This window comes from Calypte anna, unplaced genomic scaffold, assembly GCF_003957555.1.
Source record: "Calypte anna isolate BGI_N300 unplaced genomic scaffold, bCalAnn1_v1.p scaffold_183_arrow_ctg1, whole genome shotgun sequence".
Lineage (NCBI taxonomy): Eukaryota > Metazoa > Chordata > Aves > Apodiformes > Trochilidae > Calypte > Calypte anna.
Genome location: NW_022045469.1, coordinates 50,697 through 73,223, shown reverse-complemented (window position 1 = coordinate 73,223; position 22,527 = coordinate 50,697). Strand labels below are relative to the sequence as shown.

Below are 22,527 nucleotides of genomic sequence, written 5' to 3'. Positions count from 1 at the left end.
GCTGTTCCCTTTACAGCTGAGACCCAGGCCCGATGAGGAGCCATGACAGCATCTTCATATTCTCATGCTGTTTTTATCCCATCACCCACAGCTGGTTCCATTTCTCCAGGAACCCATAACATTACTGATAGTGTAGGGTTAAATGGGGATGGTGCAGCATGCACAAACCTTTGCCTCACAGGCTTAGGGCATGGCATGTGATAAGGATCTACAGTCTCATCATTGGTAGAGATCACATCTCGTACAGCCAATTCTTTCAGATTCCTGAGAGCTTTTCCACGTGTGGCTGCTTTGACCTGTGGGCAGTCTATTTCCTCTTTATAGGGCTATTTCTTATATCTATGAAATGTGTATCTCCTAGGTGTAAGTAGTTGATTTTTCAAAAATTTCTTCAGTCTTTGGGATGTCAAAACATGTACAGTCCTATTAGTAGGAACCAACATGGCTCTAGAGGATACACCAAGGATGAAGAGGCAGATGAAGTTTAACTGCAATAGCTGAGACCTTGTTCTCACTTCACCTTCCCACATGTGTGCTGGAAATACAGCACAGCAGAGAGGGAACAGTTCTGGAGATTCCTGGAGTGTGTGGAAGAGACCTTGCTGAAGCATCTTGTGTGGCAACCAATCAGAGAAGACACCGCAATGAACATGGTGTTTCCAAACAATGAAGGACTTGTTGTTGATGTGATGGTTGGAGGCCATCTTGGGCACAGTGATGATGAAATAATAGAGATCTCCCTCCCTAGAATCACAGAATAACCAAGGTTAGAAAGACCTATAAGATCGTTGAGTCCAGCTGTCCACCCTACAACCCCTAACTACTAAACCACTGACTGTAGCTCTTCCTCTACCTGTCCTTTGAACACCTCCAGGGATGGTACCCCCACCACCTTCCTGGGCAGCCTGTTCCAATGCTCCACCACTCCTTCTGTAAAGAAGTTTTTCCTATTATCTCACCTGAAACTCCCCTGGTCGAGCTGGTCACAAAAGAGAAGAGCCCCGTGTCAGTCTCACTACCACCTCCTTTGAGGTCGTTGTAGAGAGCAATGAGGTCTCCCCTCAGCCTCCTCTTCTCTAAACTTATCAATACCAGTTCCCTCAGCCTCTCCTCATAAGTCCTGTTCTCCAGACCCCTGATCAGCTTGGCTGCCCTTCTCTGCACCCTCTCCAGCGCCTCCATGTCCTTCCTATCCTGTAGTGCCCAAAACTGCACACAGTGCTTGAGGTGCAGCCTCACCAAAGCTGAGGACAGGGGTAAGATCACCTCCCTGGCCCTGCTGGTCACACTGGTCCTGAACCAGGCAAGGATGGTGCTGGCCTTCTTGGCCACCTGGGCACACTGCTGGCTTATGGCTCTATGAAGTCAAAACATTCCCTAACAGACAGAGCCACACCACCACCTCTCATGAAGAGCTTCTATCCATTCACTGCAGTGTTCCAGCTGTGACAGTCATCCCACCATATTTCTGTGATTACAACTACATCACAGCTGTCCTGCTGTGCAATGGCTGCCAGCTCGTCCTGTTTGTTGCCCATGCTCTGTGCATTGGTGTAGATGCACCTCAGCTGGGGCCTCCTTTTGTCTGGGAGAAGCCCAAATCAACTCCTGATTATACTCCAATATTCCCATAGCCCCCAACCTCACACCAGCTCCTGTCTTCCCCCAGATATATGCAGTGCCCTTCTCCTCCTTCACCAAGATACAGGACTGGGAGCCCTTGCTTGCACACCCTTCTCCCCCAGGTACTGCTATGTCACATTCAGGCTCCTCTCCAGTGACCCCACTTTCACCCCTGGCCCCCTTCATACCTTGTATAAAGCTCGGCTAATTAGCCCTGCTATCTCCTGTCCTAAACCCGTTTTACCTCTGTGGGATAAGCTCTTCCCATCCCTTGTTAGGAATCCTGGTCTCCTGTAAATCCAGCCTTGGTCAGAAGAACTGATCCCTGGAGAAGTAAGGAGGGGATCAGAAGAACTGTCACCTTGGAGGTTTGGCAGGCAAATTTTGGCCTCTTTCAGAGTCTGGTGGAGAGAATCCCTTGGGAGGCAATCCTGAAGGGCAAGGGATTTCAGGAAGTCTGGAAACTGATCAAGAAGAAACTCTTGAAGGTGAAGGATCAGATGGCCCCATATGCTGTTAGATGAACTGGTGGGGAAAGATGCCAGCCTGGGTGAATAGAGAGATCTGGTAAAAACTTCGCAAAAAAAGGAGAGATTATAGTCCTTGTAAAAAGGACTCAAGTGTATTACAAAGATGTCAGAAGGCAACAGATGTAAAAGAGTACATAGGCCAAACCAGTGTGAAATGAAACTTTCTGCTGCCATTGAAGAACATAATCAATGTTTCTGTGAACTCATTAGCAACAAAAGGAGGGTGAGGGAGAATCCTCATCCTTTATTGGATGTCAGGAGAACAGTGACCAAGGGTGAGGAGAAGGCTGAGGTACTTAATGCCTTCTTTGTCCCAGCCTTCAGCAGTAGGACCAGTTGTTCCTGGGGTACCCAGCCCCCTGAGCTGGCAGACAGGGACAGGGAGCAGAATCGAGCCCCCATGATCCAAGGGGAGATGGTCAGTGACCTCCTGAACCACCCAGAGACACACAAGTCTGTGGGGCCATATAGGACCCACACAAAGGTACTGAGGGAGCTGGCAGAAGTGCTCACCAAGCCTCTTGTCATCATTTATCAGCAGTCCTGGCTGACTGGGGAGGTTTCAGTAGACTGGAGATTGACAGCTGTCATCACCACCTACAAGAAGGGCTAAAAGGAGGATCCAGGGAGCTACAGACCTGTCAGCTTGACCAGTGGCAGGGAAGGGGATGGAGCAGATGCTCTGAGTGCCATTACACAGCATGTGCAGGACAGCCAGGAGATGGGGGCCAGACAGTGTGGGTTTATGAAAAGCAGGGACTGCTTGACCAACCTGATCTCCTTCTGTGACAAGGTGACCACTGATTGAATGAGAGAAAGGTGGAGGATATTGACAACTTTGACTTTAGTAAAGATTTCAGCAGCATTGTCCACAAAATCCTTCTGGAGAAACTGGCTCTATCTGGCCTAGAGCTGTGGGTCAAACCCTGGCTGATGTCTGGGCCCAAAGAGTTGTGGTGAGTGGAGCTCAGTCCAGCTGGTGGCTGCTCACCAGTGGTGTTCCCCAGGGTCCTGGGACTGCTCTGGTTCAATCTCTTTATCAATGATCTGGACAAGGGGGTGAGTGCAGCCTCAGGCAATTTGAGAATGACACCAAGCTGGGTGGATCTGCCAGAGACTAGAAAGGTTCTACAGAGTGACCTGGACAGGTTGGGTCAATGGACTGAGGTGAACTCTTTGAGGCAGTACCAGGGCAAGTGCCAGGTTCTGCATTTTGGTCAAAACAACCCCAGGAAATGCCACAGACAGAGGGACAGGTTGCTGGAAAGTTGCCTTTCCTGGGGCAGAGAAGGACCTGGGGATGCTGGTTGACAGCAGACAGAACATGGACTGGCATGTGCCCAGGTGGCCAAGAAGGCCACCAGCATCCTGGGCTGCATCAGAAACACTGTGGGCAGCAGGAGCAGGGAGATGATTGTTCCCCTGTACTCATCACTGGTGAGGCTGCACCTCGAATCTGGGGTCAGTCCTGGGCCCCTCACAACAAGAAGGACATTGAGGGGCTGGAAATGGGGACCCACACATGTCTGGGACCACCCCTGGCACCTCCAGTGTCACCCGTGGCTTGTGTGGGAAGAGGAGGGAAAGGAGATTCTCCCTGGCACTGCCTGGGTGTCCAGTGGGAGAGTGGGAGAAGCAGAGGTTGTGTCTCTAGAGGGGAACTGGCTGTGCTGGAAAGGAGGGAGGGAGGGGACATGAGCGATGACTTCAGTGTGTGTCCCATTGGGTTCCTGGGGAGCCCCAGGGAGAGCTGGAGGGAGCCCCGAGAGAGGTGAGCAAGTGGCAAAGTCTGGTGATGGTCCTGTGCTTCTGGGCCAGGCTCCTGAGCCTGAGAGAGCTGCTGGCAAGCAGAGAGTGCTGCAGAGAGAGAGCTCTGGGCAGGAGCAGCTCCTCTGCAGAGCGCAGCAGGGCTGAGGGCACTGCCTGCAGGCAGCAGGGCAGGGCAGAGAGAGGAGGGAGAGAGAGGAGAAAGGCAGCCTGGGCTGGGAGGAGAGCTGAGAGCTGCCTGGGCTGGGGGAGAGAGAAATCTTCCCAGCCTCTGCCATGGTGAGTCTCTGGCTGCAGGACAGGGAAGCTGGGCTTCCTGGAGGGGGTTTTCCTCCTCCAGCTGGCAGCCTGTGCCACAGCTGCTGGGATCCTTGCGGAGGATTTTGGTGGGCAGAAGGCAAAGGTTTGGCAGAGCAGGGCTGTCCTGGAGCAGCGTCAGAGGGAGAGGCCATGGGGCTGCCTTCTGCTGGGGATGGCTGCAGGGGCTGAGGGGGTGTGTGCAGGCAGGGGTGCCCAGGGCTGTCCTTCAGAGCAGGGTCCTGCAGACCAGGGGCTGTGTGCTGGGGCAAGGACTCTGCTGCCTGCCTGCCTGCCTGCCAGGGGCAGCTCTCAGCCTGCCCAGGGAGCTCCTTGGTGCTGGCAGGATACAGGAATCACAGGGCAGGGTCCTTCTGCTTTTGAGAGGGTTCTGTTGGAAAAGCACTGTTCTTGGATGCAGATCATATCCAGAATATTTCTGAGGGGATTTTCATAAGCACAGTCAGGGCATAGATTCCTGGTGGGAAACTTGGCTTTTCTCAGGCTGCACTGACACTTTTCTCTGTCTTGTTAGGGTAGGGTGGAACCTCATCTGGGGAGGTGAGATCAGGGGCTGTGAGTCCCTACACCCATCACCCTCCTGTGTGCTAGGAACCTCAGGCAGTGCTTTTATCCTCCATTACCCTACAGATACATCCAGCATCACCTTCCCAGGATCATCAGGGTCTGACAGCGGATCCCTCAGGCAGTCCGTGGGGTCTGGGGTGTTGGGCATCTCCTCCTCCAGGAGAGCTGAAGTGCATCTGTGCTGCCAGGTGCCCACCTCCCGCTGCCCAGGGGCTGGAGCTGCCTGCCAGGCATTATCAACATATGGGAGGGGTTGTGCAGGGCTGGGGGAGGGAAAGGCTTTCCTGAGTGCCCCTCATCCTCTCTCCATGCCCCTCTCAGCTGCTCTTGCTGTTGATGTCAGGCTGGGAGAGGGAGTTTCAGCTGCAGGCACACTCTTGTGGCTTCTCACATGCAGATGGTTTCAGGCAAGGAGGTGTCCAGCTGTGCTCTGCCCTGGGAAGCTCTGGGCAGTGCAGTCTGAGTGAGGCTGAGCAGTGAGCTGACCTCCCTTCATCAGATGCCCTCCTTCCATCCCTGAGCTGTCTCCTTGGGATGTCTGTCCAAGCTGGGAGCTGCCTTCCAGGGGGCACAATGAGCCTGGTGTGTCCTGGGCTGGAAACAGGGTGCTGAGACCTTGTGAAATGGTCAGACACTGAGTGCTCTGATCTGGGTCCCTCTGCTCTCAGCAGGGAGAGACAGAGACACAGCCCAGCTCCCCCTTCTCTGCATGCAGCTGCAGGCAATGCTCTTTGCTCACTCTGTTCTGCTGAGTGCTGCAGCAGTGCTGAGGGGTTCTGATACCCAGGAACACTCCCCAGAAGAGATGGGGGGAGCTATAAAGAAAAGAAAATCAAATCTCTCAAACTGCCTTCTGTTTTGAGGGCACTTTTATGCAGGGAGCACTGGAACTGCAAGACTTGGGCATCACCAATAGTTTAACATGTATCATTTCTATTCTGGTATTGGTCATTGTCCCAATCATTCCCATGAAGCCCCTGTTGCAGAGCTGGGAAAACTCCTTGGCAGCCAGTGAACAGAGTCACTGCTCTTCCCAAAAGAAATATCAACAACCAGGGCTGCAGCCACGGGATTCAAGGAAGAATTCCTAGAAAAGTGTGTGTGTGAAGGATGCAGATGGTGCATGGGAGATGGGTCTTATTTTTCAGAGAATTTTCTCTTTAATTATTTTGTTTCCTCTTAAAACAGCTCCCCATGCCTTTTAAAAGCAGCAGATGTCCAACAGCAGCTCCATCAGGCAGTTCCTCCTCCTGGCATTTGCAGACAGGCGGGAGCTGCAGCTCTTGCACTTCTGGCTCTTCCTGGGCATCTACCTGGCTGCCCTCCTGGGCAACGGCCTCATCATCACCACCATCACCTGTGACCACCACCTCCACACCCCCATGTACTTCTTCCTCCTCAACCTCTCCCTCCTTGACCTGGGATCCATCTCCACCACTCTGCCCAAAGCCGTGGCCAATTCCCTCTGGGACAACACCGACATCTCCTACAGAGGATGTGCTGCACAGACCTTTTTCTTTCTCTTTTTCATTGGTGGAGAGTTTTATCTCCTGACCATCATGTGCTACGACCGCTACGTGGCCATCTGCAAACCCCTGCACTACGGGACCCTCCTGGGCAGCAGAGCTTGTGTCCACATGGCAGCAGCTGCCTGGGGCTCTGGGTTTCTCACTGCTCTGCTGCACACAGCCAATACATTTTCCCTGCCCCTCTGCCAGGGCAATGCCCTGGACCAGTTCTTCTGTGAAATCCCCCAGATCCTCAAGCTCTCCTGCTCACACTCCTACCTCAGGGAACTTGGGCTTCTTGTGGTCAGTGCCTCTTTGGCATTTGGCTGTTTTGTTTTCATCGTGGTGTCCTATGTGGAGATCTTCAGGGCTGTGCTGAGGATCCCCTCTGAGCAGGGAAGGCACAAAGCCTTTTCCACGTGCCTCCCTCACCTGGCTGTGGTCTCCCTGTTCGTCAGCACTGGCGTCTTTGCCCACCTGAAGCCCCCCTCCATCTCCTCCCCATCTCTGGACCTGGTCGTGGCAGTTCTGTACTCGGTGGTTCCTCCAGCAGTGAACCCCCTCATCTACAGCATGAGGAACCAGGAGCTCAAGGGTGCTTTGTGTAAACTGATGACAGGATTGATTCATAAGTAATAAAATTCCCTATTTCTTATTTATATCACATAATATATCTAACATAATTTTTAATGTGTCTCATTACAGTCCCAGCCAGCATTCTGGAAGCTTTTGATGGTGATTACTAATTCTGTTCTCTTTATACTTTTTTGTGCACAAGGAATCCCATTGTTAAATTTCCAGTTCTTGCACCTTCATTTCCACTGTTAACCAGAACCTTCTTGAAAGATCTTTGAAATAATATCTATGTTCTTTTTTTTTTTTAAAATAAAGGACTCAGAAGTTATTTCTTTAACTCTTTTTCTGAGTCTTCCTCTGGTGTTATGGTTGGGTCCACTCACACTCTGAGGAGTTTAGAAAGGAAGGGGGTGCACACTGGTCCTCATGACTCAATAGGAGTGACCTCCTCATTGTGTTCCTGATTCCTGAACAAATCACTCCAACCTGATCCTGGCTCCATTTCCACTGTCCTCTACAAATCATTGCCTCAGGTCTTCATCTCAGCTACTCCAGTTTTAACCTCTATATGTCCCTTTCACATATTAGCAGACAAATCCTTTACGTTAGATCCTATTAAGTCACACCTTCCACATTAAAATCACCTTTATGGTGATTTAGGAAAGAGAGTGGTGATCTGAGGAAAGGAACAGAGCTTCACAAAGGCCCAGCTGTGTCTCATCAACCTCCTGACCTTCTACCTTGGACTAATTGCAGCAGTGAACAGGGCATAAGTAGCAGACACCATCTACCTTGACTTGATGTAAGACTTGATATAAACCTCTAAAACATTCTCATTGTTAAACTATAGGAGGATGTGTTTGATGGATGGACAGTTGGATGGACAAGGAAATGGCTGTATGACCTCATGCAGACAGTTATGGTCAATGGCTCAATGTCCAAGGGAAACCAATAATGAAGAGCTGCCCTTCTGGAATTAAAGGTACTTTCTAAAGAGTAGTGGATGTCCCCAGTACTAATTAATGTCTTCATCAGTGACAGGAACTGCGGGATCAAGTGATTCCTCAGAAAGTTTGCAGATGACATCAAGCAAAGGGGCACAGGTGATTCACTTGAGGGTACAGATGACAACCAGAGGGACCTGGACAGATTTCAGTAGTAGGTCTGTGGAAACCTCATGTACTTCATCAAGGCCAAATGCAAGGTGCTGTACCTGGGAGGAGGAAATCCCCACTGTCAGTAAAGACTGGGAGATGAATGATTGAGAGCAGCCCTGCAGAGAACGACTTGGGGATCCCAGTGGGTCAAATCTTTTATGACAGGGTAACCCACCTACCTGATCAAGGGAAGCACGTGGATGCAATATTTCTGGACTTCAGGAAGGCTTTTGGTACTGTCTCTCATAGCATCCTCCTGGATAAAATGTCCATCATACAGCTGGACAACCCTGCTATGTGATGGGTGAGCAACTGGCTCACAGGTGGAGCACAAAGAGTGACAGTGAATGGGGTCACATCAGACTGGTGACCGGTCACTAGTGGGGTCCTGCAGGGCTCCATCCTTGGCCCAGTCCTCTTCAACATCTTCAGCAGTGACTTGGGTGCAGGACTGGAAGGAATCTGAAGCAAGTTTGTGGATGAGAGACCTCAGAAGGTTAGAGAGCTGGGCAATCAGCAGGCAGAGGAAGGACAAGTGCTGAACCACAAGTTCAGCAAGTGCTGAATCACCAACCACAAGGGCAAGTGCTGAATTCTGCACCTGGGATGGGGCAACCCTGGGGGCAAGTACAGACTGGGGAACGAGTGGCTGGAGAGCAGAGAGGGACCTGGGGATCCTGGTTGATGGCAAACTGGAGATGTGCCAGCAGTGTGTCCTGGCAGCCAGGAGGGCCAACCGTGTCCTGGGGTGCATCAAGCACAGTGTCACCAGCCAGCCCAGGGAGGTGACTGTCCTGCTCTGCTCTGCACTGGTACGGCCTCACTGTGGGTACTGTGTGCAGTTTGGGCACCCCAGGATAGAAAAGGCATCAAGGTGGAGAGTGTCCAAAGGATGGTGAAGGGTCTGGAAGGGATGACTTATGAGGAGCAGCTGAGGTCACTTGGATTGTTCCTTTGGGAAAAAAGAAGACTGAGGGGAGACCCCATTGCAGTCTATGGATCCTCATGGGGGGAAGAGATGGGGCTGGTTCTGATTTTTTCACCCAGAAGTTAGTTGAGCAATGGAACAACTTCATTGCTTCCAAGCAATGACAACTCCCCCAGGGAAGTGGTCAGAGCACCAATACTGACTAAGTCCTAGAAGTGTTTGAACGATGTTCTCAGGCTCATGGTGTGATACTGGGGGTACCCTACACAGGACAGGATTTGGACTTGATCATCCTGATGGGTCCCTTCCAACTCTGAATATTCTATGATTCTGTGATAAGTCATTGGGTATCAGAAAGAAATGGAGCCAGATGCTTTCTGGGTGTGCATGATGGGAGGGCGAGAACCAAGGGGCATCACCTGAAAAAACGGAAGTAAAACTCAAAACTTGCTGCTCATCAAGACACTCAAGCGCATCTTCCAGAGAGCTTGTGTCATCTCCATACCTGCAGCCTTTCAAGACCAAAATTAATAAAGGTCTGAGAAACCTTTCCTTACTTCAAAGCCATCCCTGATTAGACCTGATTAGGTTTTCCTATGTTTCTACTGATGGACAGCCCTCTAATCATCTTTGTGGCCTGCTCTGCATTTGTTCTGACAGATCCAGGTCCTTTTTGTGCCTGGGGCTCCAGAACTGGACCCAGCACTGCACTGGGGTCTCACCAGAGTGGAGCAGAGGAGCAGAATCTCCTCCCCTGACCTGCTGGCCACGCTGCTTTTTGTTTAGGTCAGGACATGCTTGGCTTCCTGGGCTGCCAGCACACCTTGCCAGCTGGTGCTGAGCTTCTCATCAACCAGCACCCCCAAGTCCTCCTCCTCCTCAGGGCTGCTCTCAATCCATGCTCTGCCCAACCTGTATTTGTGCTGGGGATTGCCCCAACCCAGGTGCAGGACCTTGTGCTTGTCCTTCTTGAACCTCATGAAGCTTGCATGGGCCCAACTCTTCAGCCTATCCCTTTGTCTGGACAACCTGTGTCTGGAAAGGTGACTTTAGAAATGGTCACTGTATCACCACCACCAGCAGGAAAAACCCTTTCTTGAGGCTTTGAACTTGGTTTGCTCCTCATCTCATCTTAGGGTAGCCATGAGGTGGTGTACATTTTCTGACATTATTGATCTTCTCACCCCACTATCCTCAGGAAGAATCCTAGAGGGATGGGCTCTGCCTTCTCATTGCCTGGGGTTAAGAAAAAGGCCTCACTGCTTAATAAAACGTAAATAAATAAAAGCCACCTTTACAGAGCCTTTGCCTCTTTGCAGTCATGGTCTCCAGTGATCTGGTCTAACAAGGCCATGGGGAGGCTCTGGCAGCAATGGCCCTCAGCGGGGCCAATCAATGCTTCAAGGAACTTTCAGGTTCCATTCTGACTTCTGGAGCAGTTTGTTCATTCATCTCTCAGCACCTGAGGATCAGGGACTCAGCACCAAACACACCCCGGGGCTCATTGGAATACAGAGAGCACTAAAGGGCCATGGCTCTCCATGGGATATTCTTCACGTCCTCAAGACTTGTACAGCTAATTGGAGAGGTTTTCCCACTGTAGTTAAGGAGGAAAATTTCCTACTGTGATTAATGAAAACTGATTCTGAGGTTTTTTTGTTTCTTGTTTTGTTCTCCTTTAATATTTTAAGAGATGATCTCATGATTTTCATTTTGGAGAAGAGGTGATAGAAGTTCCCTGAGGTCTGAAACTGTGTGGACAATTTTACTTGTCACCTCCCCAGCCCCACCATTCCTTTCATGTCCCACCTGGGACTTCCATCCCTGGTTGTTGCATCATTCTCCTCTCCTCTCTGCAGCTGGAGGTTACAGCTCCACTGCACCACCTCCCACCTGCTCTCCTTAGAGAACGGACTGCACACGGGCACAGCAGGAGTTTTCCTTTGTGCCAGCCAAGAAAAGTCAAACAGAGAAAGTGAAGAAGAATCTGAGGAAAAATGGTTTAGAGAGACAGATGGGAAAAGAGAGATGTGATCATCATGACAGAGGTGGCTAAAGAGACAATCAGGCTGCTGAAAGACAGGGGAGCTTTGAACAACCTGCTGCTCAAAGCAGCACCCAGGGGAGAGGCATCTGAATGAACCAAGAGTAGGAGAAGGGGACAATTGGAGAGGAATGGGAATGGCCTTTGTCTGGACAGTCTGTGTCTGGAAAGGTGACTTTAGAAATGGTCACTGGATCACCACCACCAGGCAGAAGTTTCTGTTGAGGCTCTGCACTTGGTGTGCTCCTTGCCCCTTCTTGGGGTACTTGGGAGGTGGTGTGCATTTTTCTCATAGTTTCTACTGCTCATCATCGTGCCCCACGGTGCCCAGGAAGAGTCCTGACCCACAAGTGAGGGATGGGCTCTGATTTCCCATTGCCTGGGGTTCACAGTGTGTCCTGACTGATAGATAAAATAAAAAAATACATAAACAAATAAATAAATAAATATCTGTTACTTTGGAGCCACCTTTACAGAATCTTTGCCTCTCTTCAATCATGTCCTCCAGTGACCTTCTCTAATAAGTTCTTTGAAAGCTTTGTCAATAACAGGATGCAGTGAGACCAATCAATACTTCAAGATAATTTGTATTTTTGTTTTGGCTTGAACTTCTAAACATGTTTTTTTTCAGTCTCCTGTCAGTACTGGAGGACCATGGACTCAGTCCCTCTGGCACTAGGGGGCCCATGACAGTACTGAGCAGCCATGAGTCACCCTGTGGTGTTTTTAGTGCTCAAGAGTTGCACAGCTAATTGGAGAGGTTCAGTGAGGAAGAAAGATAAAAAGAGCATCTATTAAAAATTATTGAAAAGTTCTGTTTTACTGGTTTTCAATTTAGAAATTTAAATTCTACTACTATTGGTGCAGAGTGACACTTCAAAGGCCTGGAAAGTGAAGAAAAACCTTTGAGGTCCAGCACTTCATTTAGAACATTGCTTCTCACCTCCCCAAAACACAACATTGCTCTCATTGGTTCCCTGGGAAGGATCTGGGATAATCTGCCTCCACAACCTTGTCAGTGCCAGCACTTGTACCCTCCATGCAGCAGGTGCTGCTCGTTCAGCTCACTCCTGTCCCCACGCTGCCACTTCATCCCCACCCACCCACCCCACATGGCACCAGCATCATCGGGGTCTCTGCGGGGAGCCCCGAGCGCTGGCAGCGATTGTCCTGTCCCACACTGAGGGGATGGGGGCAGCGGCAAGCGAGCCCGTTCCTGCCCTGCCTGCAGGACACCTTCCCTTAGGGGCAGGAGGAGCAATGCATGACAAGTGTCCCTTTCCAAAAGCCCGCAGCAGCCTCTCTTTCCTACGGCAGCTGCTTTCTGCACTGCCATCAAGAACGCCCTGCAGGCTGCACTTTGCATTTCCCCCTAAGAAAGGGAATGGTCGTTCTTGGCATCACCCAGCACGGACAGAATGTCCTCAGGTAGAAAGAAAAAGGAACAACAAAGATACAGAACTTGTAACCTCCCAGGGACTGGGAGGGACTGGGAGTGTTTGGGAGGGAACTGGGAGGGAACTGGGATGGAGCAGCAGGGATTTGGAGGGAACTGGGAGGGGATTGGGAGAGGTTGGGAGGGATTGGAGGGACTGGGAGGGACTTGGAGGGGATTGGGAGGGACAGGGAGGGACTGGGAGGGAACTGAGAGGGACTGGGAGGGAACTGGGAGGGTTTGGGAGGGAACTGGAAGGGGATTGGGAGGGATTGGGGGGAAGTGGGAGGAACTGGGAGGGACTGGGAGGGATTGGGAGGGACAGGGAGGGGATTGGCAGGGGATTGGAAGGAAACTGGGAAGGATTGGGATGGGACTGGGAGGGAACTGGGAGGAAATGGGAGTGATTTGGAGCCAACTGGGAGCAACTGGGAGGGATTTGGAGTCAACTGGGAGGGACTGGGGGCGATTAGGAGCAACTGGGAGGGGATTGGTGTTAATTTGGAGGGACTGGGAGCCATTGGAATTCAACTGGGCGCAACTGGAATGGACTGGGAGGGACTGGTTTATACTGGTCTATACTGGCCTGTACTGGTTTAACTGGCCTGTAGTGATGTATAGTACTTATACTGGTTTATACTGGCCTATAGTGGTCTGTACCGGTTTACACTGGTCTGTAGTGGCTTTAGTGGTCTGTACTGGTCTATACTGGTCTATACAGGACTGTATTGGTCTATACTGGTCTATACTGGTTTATACTGGTTATACTGGCATATACTGCTTTATACTGGTCTACACTGGTTTATAGTGGTCTATACTGGTTTGTACTGGCCTATACTGCTCTATACTGGTTATAGTGGTCTATACAGGTTTATACTGGTAATAATGGTTCTACTGGTTTATACTGGCCTATACTGGTCTCTACTGGTTTGTACTTCTTATATTCATTTATACTGGTTTATACTGGTCTATACTGGTCTGTACTGGTCTATAATGGTTATACCAGTTATACTGGTTATACTGGTCTATACTGGGTTATACTGGTCTATACCAGTCTGTGCTGCTCTATGCTGCTCTATACTCGTTTAACTGGTCTATACTAGTGTATAATGGTCTATACTGGTTTATACTGGTCTATACTGATTTATACTGGTCTATACTGGTTTTCTGATTTATAGTGGTCTGTACTGGTTTTTACTGGTTATAGTGGTCAATACAGGTCTACACTGGTTTATACTGATTTATACTGGCCTATACTGGTCTATACTGGTTTGTACAGCTTATATTCGTTTATACTGGTTATACTGTACTGGTCTATATTGGTTATACTGGTTATACTGGGCTATACTGGTTATACTGATCTGTACTGGTTTATACTGGTCTGTACTGGGCTATACTGGTTATACTAGTTTATGCTGGTTATACCGGTTTATAGTAATCTAAAAAGGTCTGTACAGGTTTATACTGGCAATACTGGTTTGTATTAGTCTATAAAGGTCTATACTGGTTTCTACTGGTTATACTGGTGAAACTGGTTTATACTGGTTTATACTGGTCTGTACTGGTTTATACTTGTCTATAAAGGTCTATACTGGGTTATACTGGTTAATACTGGTGAAACTGGTTTATACTGGTCTATACAGTATTATACTGGTTTTACTTGTCTATACCAATTTATACCAGTTTTTACTAGTCTATACTGGTTTTACTGGTCTATACTGGTTTATACTGGTCTGTAATGGTTTATACTGGTTATACTGGTCTATTCTGGTTTATATAGGTTTATACTGGCCAATACTGGTTATACTGCTTTATACTGGTATATACTGGTTTATACTAGTCTGTAAAGGTCTGTATTGGTTTATACTGGTTGAACGGTTTTATACTAGTTTAAACTGGTCTATACTGGTCTATAGTGGCTTATACTGGTCTTTACTGGTCCATACTGGCTTATACTGGTTTATACAGGTTTACACTGGGCTATCCTGGTTATGCTGGTTTATACTGGTTTATATTGGTCTGTAATGCTCTATTCTGGTTTGTACTGGTCTATACTGGTTTTACTGATTTATACTCATCTATCCTGGTCTGTACTAGTTATATTGGTCAATACTGGTCTATACTGGTTATACTGGTTTATACTGCTTATACTTGTTTATACTGGTCTGTACTGGTTTATCTTGGTTATACTGGTAATACTGGTCCTTAGTGGTTATACTGGTTTATACTGGTCGATACTGGTTATACTCGTTTATACTGCTTATACATGTTTATACTGGTCTGTACTGGTTTATATTGGTTATACTGGTAATACTGGTCTTTAGTGGCTATGCTGTTTTATACTGGTCAATACTGGTTATACTGGTTTATACTGGTATATACTGGTTTATACTGTTCTATAAAGGTCTGTACTGGTTTATACTGGTAATACTGTTTTATCCTGGTCTATACAGGTCTTTACTGGTTATACGGATTTACACTGGTTTCCACTGGTTTGTAATTGTCTATACTGGTTTGTACTGTTTTATATTACTTTATACTGGTATATACTGGTTATATTGGTTTATGGTTATCCACACTGGTCCATACTGGTCTATACTGTATTTAATATATTTCTGATTATATACTGTATATTACAATATAACATATATTTAATAATAATTATTAATATACTGATATTCTTAATAATATTAATAATATTAATAATAATAATATTATGATGTTATATATAATAAATATTTAATATATATAATGTATAATAATATAAATATATAATAAAATTCATAATATATTAGAATTTATAATTATATATATTAATACATTATATACTATATAATACAATAATATTATAAATAATAATATAAATAATAAAAATTGTTAATAATATATTTTAATATTACTTATTATTACATAATATTTATTCTTATACATTATTATGTATTATTATTCATTATTATTTAATTTATTATATTTATTATATAGTATTATATTTATTATATTATTAATCTATTCATTATTTATTCTATACTGTATACCATTATTTATTTCAGATTTTTTAATACTCATTATTACTTATATTTATATTGTTAATTATTAATATATATTATTATATATAAATTATGTAATATTATGTATATCATATACAATATATATTATATAATATATTTTATTATATTAATATATATTATATAATAGCTATTTATTATTATATAATAGTAATTACTATTTTATTATTATTAAATTTTTAGTAATTTTTAATTTATTTTTATGTAGTATATTTATCATATGTTAGTATTTGTTATGTATTATTATTTATAATTATTAATTTATTATTCTTTATCTATTAATTATATTTTTATTATATATTACATGTATTATTCCATATTAATATTTATTGTTATTTGAATTACTTATTACTATTTATTCCTATAGTTTTTAAATTTGTTATTATTATTTACATAATTCCCATTTTATTATCTATTTTTAATTAAATATCATAATTTATTTGTTTATTATTTTATTTATTAGTTCTATTAATATGAAATAATTTTTATTATTATTTAATATTATTTTATTATTTTGTATTATTTTTCATTTTTTATTTTATATATTTTTATTATTTATTATTTATTTAATTATTTTATGTATTTTTTATTTATTCTTTTATTTTATGATTCCATTTAATTGATTTAATTATTTTCAATCAATTTTCCCTTTTATTTCTCTTGATTTTATTAGGGAATTAAAGGAGGGGAAGTGATTTGGTCCCAGGCGCCACTGGGGGGGGGGAGAGGGCCAAATGGGAACAACACGGGGTCAACATGGGATCTACAAGTGATTAATATGTAATTAACACGTGATTAACAGGGGGGTTAAGGCCAATCATGGGGTTTTGCTGACATGGGATGGACACGGGGTCAACATGGGGCTTATAGGTGAACATGTGATTAACATGGGATTAACACGTGATTTACATGGGGTTTCTATGGATGATAAGGCCAATCACATCATGGGATTGACATGGGATCAACATGGTGCAGAGGGACCTGGACAGACTGGAGAGTTGGGCTGATCCCAACGGGATGAGGTTCAACATTCCAAGTGCCGGGTCCTGCACTTTGGCCACAACAACCCCATGGGGAGCTCCAGGCTGGGCACAGAGTGGTTGGAGAGCAGCCAGACAGAGAGGGACCTGGGAGTCTGGATTGACAGGAAGGTGACCATGAGCCAGCAGTGTGCCCAGGTGGCCAAGAAGGCCAATGGCATCCTGGGCTGGCTCAGGAACAGCGTGGCCAGCAGGTCCAGGGAAGGGATTCTGCCCCTGTGCTCAGCCCTGGGGAGGCCACAGCTTGAGTCCTGTGTCCAGTTCTGGACCCCTCAGCTCAGGAAGGAGATTGAGGTGCTGGAGCAGGTCCAGAAAAGAGCAAGGAGGCTGTGAAGGGATCCAGCACAAGTCCTGTGAGGAAGGGCTGAGGGAGCTGGGGGTGTTGAGGCTGGAGAAGAGGAGGCTCAGGGGAGACCTCATCACTCATTACAACTCCCTGAAAGGAGGTTGTAGACAGGGGGGGTTTTGTCTCTTTTCTCAGGAAACTCTCAGCAAGACAAGAGGGCACGGTCTCAAGTTCGTTATAAAGTCATAGAACGGTTTGGGTGTGAAGGAATGTGAGAGACCAGACTTGTATTTCTCATGAGCACTGCAAAAGGATTGCCCATACCACCTTTGTGGAAACATCCCCATGGTACAGTCTGGGGTTTTGCTGGGATGGGTACAGAAAGACTCATCCTTAAACCTGGAAGGAGCAGCCAGGGTTGGGAGAGATGGACAATGGCTGTGGGGTGACCAAGGCCCTGGGTCACCTTCTTGCTCTCTCCGTGCCACCAATTGCACAGAGCAGCCTCCTCTGCCCTGCACCTCCATCTCTGGGCTCTCTTCATCAGCCCTGGCTGTGCATCATAGTCCCTGCTGGCAGTGTCCCCCTCCATGGCCATGCAAGGCCAGTTACACACCCATTGCTGTCTCTGCCAGGCTTTCACTTTCCAGCCCAGAACAGCTCCCTCCAGGCTCTCCCACCTCCCCTCCCCTCTCTCCCAGCACAGCCCAGTTGCTGCTGGCCCCACACCAGTGCCCAGCCCAGGCTGCTCTGGGCAGTCCCAGCACAGCCCCAGCCCCTCTGAAGGGCACAGCAGCTCCTGAGGGGCAGAGAGAGCTCAGAGCCCCAGATGGGTGACCATGCATGGCACAAGGAGCAGGAGGCACCCTGTGTCCCCTGCTCTCCTCTCCAGGACATCTGCAGAGCTCTGCAGCCCCTCGGGGCCATCCCCTCTGCCCAGCCCAGCACAACAGCCCTGGCCCTTGTGCTCCTCAAGAGCTCTGACTGCTCCAGGCACAGAGCAGCCTTCCCAGGGCTGCTGCAGCCAGGGAGGGGCTTTCACTTCCCATTCATTCCTGAAACAATGAAAAGGGATAGCAGACAATAATTATTGCAAGTAGATTTTTTTCCTTAAATCCAGTGGAGGATCTCTATTTAAACATGGTTTTTTGGTCACAAATTAAAGGAGGAATGATGAATAACAATATTACTTTAACGAAATAAAATCACAGTTGAAGATTTTTCTGAAACGCATCTCACAGGATGCGAGTCAATTGAAGAGACATGAGGAAGCCTATGTCTACTGAAAAAACCTAAACATTTCCTCAGAGAACCCATGAACTCCTGGTTCCTCATGCTGTAGATGAGGGGGTTCACTGCTGAAGGAACCACCGAGTACAGAAATGACACCACCAGGTCCAGAGATGGGGAGGAGATGGAGGGGGGCTTCAGGTGGGCAAAGACGCCAGTGCTGATGAACAGGGAGACCACGGCCAGGTGAGGGAGGCACGTGGAAAAGGCTTTGTGCCTTCCCTGCTCAGAGGGGATCCTCAGCACAGCCCTGAAGATCTCCACATAGGACACCACCATGAAAACAAAACAGCCAAATGATAAACAGGCACTGACTACAATAAGGCCAAGTTCCCTGAGGTAGGAGTGTGAGCAGGAGAGCTTGAGGATCTGGGGGATTTCACAGAAGAACTGGTCCAGGGCATTGCCCTGGCAGAGGGGCAGGGAAAATGTATTGGCTGTGTGCAGCAGAGCAGTGAGAAACCCAGTGCCCCAGGCAGCTGCTGCCATGTGGACACAAGCTCTGCTGCCCAGGAGGGTCCCGTAGTGCAGGGGTTTGCAGATGGCCACGTAGCGGTCATAGGACATAAGGGTCAGGAAAGAGAATTCGGCTTCAATGAAAAAGGCAAAGAAGAAGAGCTGTGCAGACCATCCCTTGTAGGAGATGTCCGTGTTGTCCCAGAGGGAATTGGCCATGGCTTTGGGCAGAGTGGTGGAGATGCATCCCAGGTCGAGGAGGGAGAGGTTGAGGAGGAAGAAGTACATGGGGGTGTGGAGGTGGTGGTCACAGGCGATGGTGGTGATGATGAGGCCGTTGCCCAGGAGGGCAGCCAGGTAGATGCCCAGGCAGAGCCAGAAGTGCAAGAGCTGCAGCTCCCGCCTGTCTGCAAATGCCAGGAGGAGGAACTGCCTGATGGAGCTGCTATTGGACATCTGATGCCCCTGGGAATGGTGCACTGCCATGAGAGAAAAGACAGGGATCAATCACAGCAGACTGTTCTCAAAAATATTTCTTCATTTGTTCTCTGAGACCCACAAAGTGTTTCTTCCGTTTCACAAATCCCTCACCATTTCTGTTGCTCTGCAATGAAACCTTGAGGGTGCTGACCGGAAAAGGGACTGTCCCTTAGTGCAATGTGAGGGCAGCTGCTTCGTCCATCAGTCCTGCTCTCAGCTGCACAAAGAGCAGGAGGGTGGGCTCACCCTCGGCGTTGGCATTGCGGTACGGTGTCTTAGTCGGCTGCGCCACTCAAGCCTCACCCTATAAAAGGTGAGGCCTAAGACACAGACCGAGCTCAGTCCTGAGCACGCCTGCAGAGAGGTCAGTTGCTTCTCTCAGCACTGCTCTACCTTCACTGCGCCACTAGCGCTCATCGCCCTTAGGGTGAGGCTTGAGTGGTGCAGCCGGCTAGTACACAGTACTGCAATGCCAAGGTCGCGGGTTCGAGACTCCTGAGAGCCTCACCCTGAGGGCGATGAGTGCTAGTGGTGCAATGAAGGTAGTGCAGTGCTCCAAGAGCAACTGACCTCTCTGCAGGCGTGCTCAGGACTGAGCTGAGCCTGTGCTTTGAGACTCACCTTTTATTGGCCCCCTGGTCCTGCTCATGCGCAGTGGGGGCCCGCCCTAATCAGGCACAGGTGGGCTTGACACAAGTTCACGCCTACTACCTGGCAATTAGTGGCACTTGGTTGCCTCATTTCACTACAGTTTTGACCTCTTTACTCTTTTTCTCTTTCTAGAACACAAGATGTTCTCCAGAAGTGAGCATTGTCCTTGGTTCTGCATATCAATCTCCAGCTGTAACCATAAACATCGAGTGTTATCAGTCCCTGAAGCAGACACTGACTGAGAAACTGGCTGTTAATTTCAGCAAGTGCAGCTGCTTAGGAGAGACTGAGCTGAAAGCAAAATGACAAGACAGAAAATCACCTTTATCCTGGACCAAACTAGGACACACATACATGCTTGGCACATGCTTCTCAAAAGCTGAGCGCACGCAGCTCACATGCCTGGAACATGCCATGCACAAACCTAGCACACACTGGGCACGTGCTTGGAACACGCAGCTCACACGCCTGGCACACGGTTGGCACATGCATCTCACATGCCTGGCACAAGTTTCTCACACACATCTCAGGCTCTGAGTACACGCCTGGTGCATGCGTCTCACATGCTTGGCACACGCTTTTCACAGGCCTCTCATGCGTGTGGGACACACCTGGGACACTTCTGGCACACACACCTTACATGCCTGGTGCACGCCTGGTACACACCTGTCGGTGACCTGGACAGAGCGGAGTGACACACCGGGGGGGTAAAACTGAGGAAGGTTATGGGCGGGACATGGGAGGGGACACGGGGTGAGACAGGGGGACGAGACGATGTGACAGGAGGAGGGAGACGGAGGTGACACACGGAGGGGACACGGGAAGGGGATGTGACATGGAGGGGACAGGGGAGTGAGACGGGGCAGACACAAGACAGGGCAGACACACAGGGGATGCCATAGTTGGAGGAGGAACTCAAGCAGCAGGGGCTGCAGCCTCGGGGAGGGGCAGAGCGCAGAGGGCTCCATGTTCCCTCCCATCGCCTGCCGGGAGCCCGCCCTCTCTTTCGCCCGCCCCTTGCTTCGCTGCTGCCGCTTCCCTGGGCTCCTTTCCCCAGAGCTGGGTCCCCATGGGAATCCACATCCATCGGGTGCTGGGCAGAGCCCTGGAGCCCCCTCCTGAGTTGGCCCTGCCGTAGGGGCCCTCAGGCACCCATCTCTGCCAGCATCCAGACCGGGTTATGTACAGATTGCCATTTTTGTTCCGTACCCCGTGTGTTACTGCTTTTCCCCTCTTCTTCTGAAGCGAAAAGGGAAAAGGGAACAATGGGAAGGGGAAGAGAAAGGGGCACTGAGCTCCAGGCTGTGTGTTCCGCTCTGGAGCAGGGCCAGCCAGCAACAGCTGCACATCCACACCCTGGGCACATGGGGCAGCCCTGGTCCAGCCCAGGCCCTGGTACCTGGGGCTTGTCCTCACCAGGATCTCTCCAGTCCTCCACATCTCCTTGTTCTCGACCTCTCTCAGGAGCTTCCTCCACCGCAGGAACTTTGCAGAGGTTCGGAGGGCTTTTCCAGAGGTCTGCAAAGCAGCACAGGGTGGGAGCTGGCACCACAGCTGGGAGCAGGAGACCTCTCACCACCCTCCTCTGGGCAAGGCTGCAAACTGTCCCCAGCTTCTTATGGGAAGAGGAAGCTGGAGACAGAGCCTGAAGGGGATTCAGTGCCCGAGGCAGGGACCCAGGACAGCCCCCAGCTCAGGTTTCACGTTCTGCCAGCCAGCAGCAGAGAGATGGGCAAGAGCTGCTGAGCTGCTACCAGGGCTGGGGCAGAGGGAAGGACAAAGCAGGGGCTCAGCTCTGAAGTCTGTACCTTGGCCACGCTCTCAGTGCTGTCACGCATTCTGAGCAGGAGAGAGACCAGGGCCCTCTGGATTAACTTCTTCACCTGTCTCTTCTATCTGCACACCACAGCCCCCATCATCTCTCCAAAGAGGCTGTTATAAATGACCAAGACTCAATATTCTTCTGTTAATGGTTTAATTTAATTAATAAGTGCTGGGTGCATGGGGAGTCTCCGCTCCACTCACACGCACACCGTAAAGTTTAATCGTCTAGTTTATATTCCATACCTTAATACATATTCATGAATATTCTAATACATATTCATGACTGTTCTAGCCACAGCCATTGTCTCTGGCAGACTCCTTGCTGTCTGTGAGTGCTCAGCACACTTTGGGTGCTCCTTATGTGAAGGGAGGACACCGTGGGGCCCAGCTGGTTGTTCCAGCTTTACTCACCTGCAGCCATTTCCCCCAGTTCACCTCTGCTCCTCTCTTCAGAGCCAGCAGCACAATATCCATCGGTACCATTCCAGGTTTCCCTTATTCAGTAGGGATCTCCGGAAGAGCAAGGTCTGAGCTGCCAGGGACTGGACTTCCAGGTCAGGGTCCTTCTCCAGTCTGTGGAGGGCTGCAAGGGAAAGAAAAAGAGGGAGCAGTGGTGAAACCTCTCTGTCTGCAAAGAGCCTCCCATGCCAGCCCCATCCCTCTTTGTCCCTGGTCAGGAGGAGGAGGTGGGATCATTCCTGCTGCTCAGGAATGCCCCAAGCACCCCTGATCCCTTCCTCTGCTCCTGGAGCATTTGTTTTTTTCCCTGGGGCATTTCTTTCCCTGGCGCAGGGCCAGGCATTGCCCCTGCCCCACCAGCCCCAGCCAGCACAGCTCTGCCCCTACTCACCCCTCAACATTTTTCGCGGATTCTCCTGATCTTGGGTCCTGCTCAGGCACCATACAGCAATCCCTGGGAACAGAGATCCCATCAGAGCAGCCCTGGTGTCGTGATCCGCTTATTAATTTATATATTATGAGG

The 22,527-nt window shown here is 48.7% G+C and overlaps 2 protein-coding genes across 2 annotated transcripts; one reads left to right on the top strand and one right to left on the bottom strand.

Annotated features, from left to right (window-relative positions):
* Positions 1 to 6,019: 6,019 nt before the first annotated feature.
* On the top strand, positions 6,020 to 6,949 carry LOC115600263 (olfactory receptor 14A16-like). Its single transcript, XM_030468598.1, has one exon. It carries the CDS (start codon positions 6,020 to 6,022, stop codon positions 6,947 to 6,949), a length of 930 nt encoding a protein of 309 aa, XP_030324458.1.
* Positions 6,950 to 18,035: 11,086 nt separating this feature from the next.
* On the bottom strand, positions 18,036 to 19,046 carry LOC115600262 (olfactory receptor 14A16-like). Its single transcript, XM_030468597.1, has one exon. The coding sequence runs from the start codon at positions 19,044 to 19,046 to the stop codon at positions 18,036 to 18,038; it is 1,011 nt and encodes a 336-aa protein (XP_030324457.1).
* Positions 19,047 to 22,527: the final 3,481 nt, after the last annotated feature.